General features: G+C 37.6%; 1 protein-coding gene across 1 annotated transcript; it reads right to left on the reverse strand.

The window, feature by feature from the left end:
- Nucleotides 1-551: 551 nt before the first annotated feature.
- LOC114461121 (formin-like protein 8) lies at nucleotides 552-2,434 on the reverse strand. Its single transcript, XM_028442968.1, has 4 exons — nucleotides 2,385-2,434; nucleotides 2,243-2,289; nucleotides 1,877-2,130; nucleotides 552-1,297 (listed from the first exon to the last, which is right to left on the reverse strand). The coding sequence occupies exon 4, from the start codon at nucleotides 1,225-1,227 to the stop codon at nucleotides 739-741; it is 489 nt and encodes a 162-aa protein (XP_028298769.1). The 5' UTR covers nucleotides 1,228-1,297; nucleotides 1,877-2,130; nucleotides 2,243-2,289; nucleotides 2,385-2,434; the 3' UTR covers nucleotides 552-738.
- Between the last annotated feature and the right edge of the window lie 3,600 nt (nucleotides 2,435-6,034).

The following is a 6,034-nucleotide window of genomic DNA, read 5'->3' on the forward strand; positions in this document are numbered from 1 at the left end:
ACACACAGACACAGACAAATCACATGCTGTGCAGTAACATCTAATTAAAAGCTGTTTTCTAGTATATACATTGGTTAAGATGGTGTTTTTTTAATGAACAGTTTCAATGGACAAGAGTAAGTCTGAGGGATGAATATAGTTTATATATACATAAATACATATATATTAAATATATATATACAGTATATATATATATATATATTAGATTTATATATATATATATATATATATATATAAATCTAACATATATATACATATATGTATATGTTATATTTATATATATATATATATATATATATATATATATATATATATACATTAAAAACACCATCTTAACCAATGTATATACTAGAAAACAGCTTTTAATTAGATGTTACTGCACAGCATTAAAGGGTTGAAAGGGTAGATATGATATTCCAAACACTGTAGTTTTTAATGCCAGATTAAAAAAGGAAATTGTTAAAAAAAAAAAAAGTAATATCTTTAATACAGAGAAAACAACCATTCACAAATCACAATAACAATAATAACTATAAATAATATCACCCCCAACAAGTATAAAATAGAAAAATTCCCAACAACAAACAGATATAAAATACTTGAAATATATACTTTTTTAAAAAACTTAAAAATATCTATTATTTACAGTTATTTACAAATTTACAAACTATTTTACAAATAGCAAATTCAGCCCTGTGATGAGAGTGGAGGAAAGAGGTTCCTCATTTCCCACTTTATTTACTTTTTGCCATAATTGCACTCCTCCAGTAAAGCCCTCCACTCATCATAGGACTGAGTCTCAGTCTCTTCACAATACCAGTTGCCAAAATACTGGTGATGTGTAGGAGGGTTCCTGTCCTTTTTGCACTTGCTGCAAACTATAGTGTCTTTCTTTTTGGTGTATTTTCTTTTAAAAATACCTGACTGCTCTGCCTCCATTTTTCTTTTCCTATACTGCTGTGTGGTGTAGGGAACCGCTTGAGGTGTTACCTGTGTCTGAAATGTTAGAGGGGAAGTAATGAAGGGTTTTGGAGGGGCAGGTGGAACAGGATGAAAAAAGAGCAATGTCTGTGGTGGTGGTGGTGGCTGAGATGGTGGCCTTCCTTTAAGTTGTGCCTGCCCAGCAGTGTTCGGTGGCAGCACAAAAGGATGAGGCTGAGCTAAAGAGCCAAATGTAAAAGTTTGTCCTTTCTGCAGGGCAGGTGGAAGTCTTGATGGAGCTGCCATTGGGGCCTGTAAAGCTGGAAGACCCTGCTTTAAAATATCCTGCTCCTGTGCCTTGCACCGCCTGCAGTACCTATGAAAACACAAAATCATTTATATGAAAACAAAAGTTTCTACATTGTAAAATGCACAAAAAATGTAATCTTGCTTTTGATGTGATTTACATAAGACAAATATGTCCCCGAGGCCTTAATCTGGAATATGTAATAAAGTTTCATAAACAACAAAAAAAAGTCTCATAATTAGTGGTCAACAAAATCAGCTGTACATAAAATATGTATATTTATATAAATCCTACTCACCACTGTGAAACTGTTGCAGCATTTACTTCAGGCAGCTGTATAGTGGTCTCGCTCATCAGCCTGGCGTTTGTGACTACGCACTCCCTGATGTTTTTGTATCACCACAGTGTATCTTGACAGCTTCTTTCCCTCACAGCGCACAGTGCTCGGGTAGATGCAAAAAGCTTGACAAAGATGGCCTCAACCACTCTGTTGCAGTCGGGCCACTGTGCAGGACTGTGAGCCCCGATGAAAGACCTGTAGTTAAAAATAATGTATGCTTTAAAAACATTACAATAATGTGTGACTTACATTATATTTACCTTTTTTTTTACATAACCCAGATATTGTGTTTTCCTAGTTTAATTCACCTTTTGGTGCTCTCCACACCTGGAGCCACAATCTTCTTCGTAGCCCGGAATCGTCCCTTGCTCAGGCTGGTCTGGTGTCGAGCTGGGTAGACAGTTTTTTTTTTGTCATACTCCCCCAGTTCCTGCCACAGAGCAATGACCTGACTACATTCCTCCTGAGTCAGCGCAAGACGGTGGTCTCTTAGTCCAGCCAAGTAATCAGCCAGATCCTGCACTGCGCCATACCCTTCAATGTTATCAGGGCCAACCCAATCCTAACAAAAACAAAAACAAGAAAAAAGAACCACTGATGACAGCAGTGCACACTCATCAATCCAAGCTATTGCAACTTTTCTTTTTTTTTCTTTAAGGTAAACAACTTCTTACATGGCATGAGGAGGAGTGTGGAGATGGATCAGTAGATGGTGCTGATGCTAAAAGAAAAAGACAAGTATTTAGAGTAAAACATTTTAAATTTAAAAAAATAAGCAAAAAGGTGAGATTTTAGAAACAGTTGTGTAAAACTCACTAGACTGTTCTGCAGGAGAAACTGTTTGTGTGGAATGGGGGAGCAGAGCGGTCACAGCAGGTGAAGGAGCTGCTTTGACATCCACTTCTGGTCTACTTCAGGGAGCGTCTTTATCCAGCCAGCTGGAACACAGACTCTCTGTGCTAAAACACGCACAAAAAAATGCAAAAAACATAGATGAAAAATTAAAAGCAAATATCAACATAAACAAAATATTTGAAAGCTTCTGAAATAACATATGAATGCAAAAGACATGAATACAAAGGAGGTACATAATATACATTTATTTTTCATTTATAATATAAATGCAAAAACTAAATGAATAAATAAAATCAATGATCAAAGACTGATATTTTTTTTTAAAATAATGTAATGTTGACTAACTTGTCGTTTGGGCCTCTTCCCATCTTAAGACCTCTGCCAGCAAAGTGATGTCATCAGGCTCAGACACAGGTTTGCCGGGGGCAGATGAGGAGCGTCCAGGGGCAGAGGAGGGTCCCGGGACTGCAGAGGTGGATGGAGTTTCCTCCACAAAGGACGATGAAGGTACAGAGGTGGGAGGAGTTGAAGCGGTGGGGCTACTGATGGTGGACGAGGGCTGCGTACGTGGCTGCGTCAAAGCTACCAAAAAAAGAAAAAGAAAAAGCATCACAACTACTGAATGGCAGACAAATAATAACACTTACACACAGACAGGCAGACACAGAGACGGACAGACAGGCGGACAGACAGGCAGACACAGAGACGGACAGACAGGCGGACAGACAGGCAGACACAGAGACGGACAGACAGGCGGACAGACAGGCAGACACAGAGACGGACAGACAGGCGGACAGACAGGCAGACACAGAGACGGACAGACGGACAGACAGGCGGAAAGACAGGCAGACACAGAGACAGACAGACAGGCGGACAGACAGGCAGACACAGAGACGGACAGACAGGCCGACAGACAGGCAGACACAGAGACGGACAGAAGGACAGACAGGCAGACACAGAGACGGACAGACAGGCAGACAGACAGGCAGACACAGAGACGGACAGACAGGCAGACAAACACACACAGAGACGGACAGACACACAGCCAAAACAGACAAACACACACACAGAGACGGACAGACAGGCAGACATGTCTCTGAGTCCTTTGTGAGACTGACAGACTAGATGGCTGACTTCCTGTTTGGTTTTGGGTGTGGTCATTATGTAACTTTTTTTTTATGTAACCACTGATCACAGCCTGTTTTTTCTTCATCACCCATCTTATAAGATTCATTCAACACTATTTTGAAGTCAACATGATATATTGTCTTTCTGCTAGAGCTGTTAGCGTCAGACGCTACTAAAAGTGGAACCCTCTGAGAACACAAAGCATGAGGTCACATCTGTCTCATGTTCTTCTTCTCCACTAAAGTGAAACTGTTCCTAATTCACTAGTTTTATTATGAATGATGATAAATGTGTACAGAATAAAGCAGATGATGTTAGTCCATCACCTGAGGATTATAGAGGGGATACATTTTCTATCAGGCACAGTGAGACAGGCTGAAATCATTTGTATCTCCTGATAACATGTTCTGGTCCACAGTCCTGTATCACCATGTGTCTGTGTTGAGAATGTCTGAATAAATGCTATGAAGTTATGATGATCAACAGAGGCTGAATAAAAAAATACACCAATATCTAAAGATCAGATCTCCTGTGTAAAGGAAAGTGAGTTACATCAACAACTACTGTGGGCAGTGCTGCAGTAAGTTCATCAGAACATCATTGAGTGAAAAAGGTGGATCTGAGTCTGACAGTGTGTTCAAATGTTCACAGTGGTGTTGATTTTACTGTATCACAAGTTGGACACATTGATCTAAAGACTGAATTACAGCGTGTTTGAGTCTAGAACCCAGAGAGTATTTAGCTAACGTTTAGTTAGCAGGCTGGTCGCCTAGCAACAGTACACTTTCATAGAAAAAGGAGAATATTTGACATTGTCAAGCAGAGCTATGAATACTATTAACTTTAACAACACGTAATTTACAGAATAGCATTATTATTATTATTATAATTGTGTGTATTTTGCTCAAACTGTCTTTTTAGTATTAATCTTACTGTCTGAATTATATCAGTTTTGTCTCTGCTTACGCACATGGTTTTGTTGTTAGATTTAGATTAAGATGAAATTAGATGTTCTGAAAATAAAATGTAATTATTGTATGTTGAAAAAGAAACCATGAATAATAATCCATCTTCTTGACAATCAAAGCATGATCGTAACAATCCACATTTAGTTTTAATAATAAGCTAAACTGATATCTAAACACAGAATTGTAGCTCCGCCCTTCATGCGCACTCCCACAGCAGGGGATACAGATTCTGTTGGGGGTCACTGCTTTGGTACGACAAAGTCCAAAATGCTTGACCATCACATGATTCATGTAAACTCAGTTTGATCTGGAAGTTAGTGCCGGGTAATTGAAATACATTGACATAACTGGGATTTTTGGTAATCTGTCATCAATAACTGCATTAATTGACAATATTTATACTGTACACCGTCATATGTATGTGTATATAGATATATATATATATATATATATATATATATATATGTGTGTATATAGATAGATGTTTATGTAGTTCCATAAACAGTTTTTTTCCCGAATGTAAATTTGTATTAATGAAAAAAATGTTAAAAAGTATGTTTATTTGTATTGTATACAGTATGTATTGCTTTGAATTTTCTTTCATTTTCTTTAAATAAGGGGTCATTAAAAAACATCACATCCAGACAGGACACACACAGCATCATTGGTCCTCACCGTGCAGCATCATTGGTCCTCACCATGCAGCATCATTGGTCCTCACCATGCAGCATCACAGCAGTAGTAGTGTGAAATTATTACATAGAATAGGTGTGATTACTAATATAATTCATATAAAATGTTCAGTATGATATCTAATACACATTTGAAACACACCTTGTCATGTTTTCATGACTCATCATGGTCTATTGATGCTCCATCATATGAAACCAGTCCTGTGACATCACTGCTCCCTGTGCTCCTACAGTAGGTCACTTACACTCTAACCAAATTACATGATTAGTATAATAACTTGTATAATACAGTAATAGTCTATAATACTTATAGTATTAAGTATAGTTCCTCGTTTAGTTTAGTTTAATTTAATTTCAACATTGTTGGTCTATTTTAAACTTCTGTGTGATTTCAATCTCAAAAGTTCTAAAGTGCATCACAGACTGTCTAATCTACTGTAGCTTCAATGTGCTACAATGATAAACTGATCACTTCAGGGACTAAATGTGAGGCTCAATGAGCCACCATTGCTGTAAATAAAACAACCATTAGAGTGAACGAGTTGTTGCTACTCTCTGGTTGTGTCCTAATGTTTCCTCCTATCTCCTTTCCTATCCACTGTTCCTTCACCCCTGGAAGTGTTTAAGTCATGGTTCTCTTTAAGCTCAGGAAAAAAGAAAAACACACCCGAGAGTTTACGGAAACTCACGATGACCGAAAAGTAACATAGATCATGTAAGTTACCAATGCAATAATATGAACAACTTTAAATAAATCATCTAAAACCCATATATTATTATATGTAGACATATTATCAGATTATAACTGACATAAAACAGACAG

This window comes from Gouania willdenowi, unplaced genomic scaffold, assembly GCF_900634775.1.
Source record: "Gouania willdenowi unplaced genomic scaffold, fGouWil2.1 scaffold_95_arrow_ctg1, whole genome shotgun sequence".
NCBI lineage: Eukaryota > Metazoa > Chordata > Actinopteri > Blenniiformes > Gobiesocidae > Gouania > Gouania willdenowi.

Coding starts and splice junctions, on each gene's coding strand:
- LOC114461121 (XM_028442968.1), bottom strand. CDS start 1,227: ATGGCAGCTCCATCAAGACTTCCACCTGCCCTGCAGAAAGGACAAACT.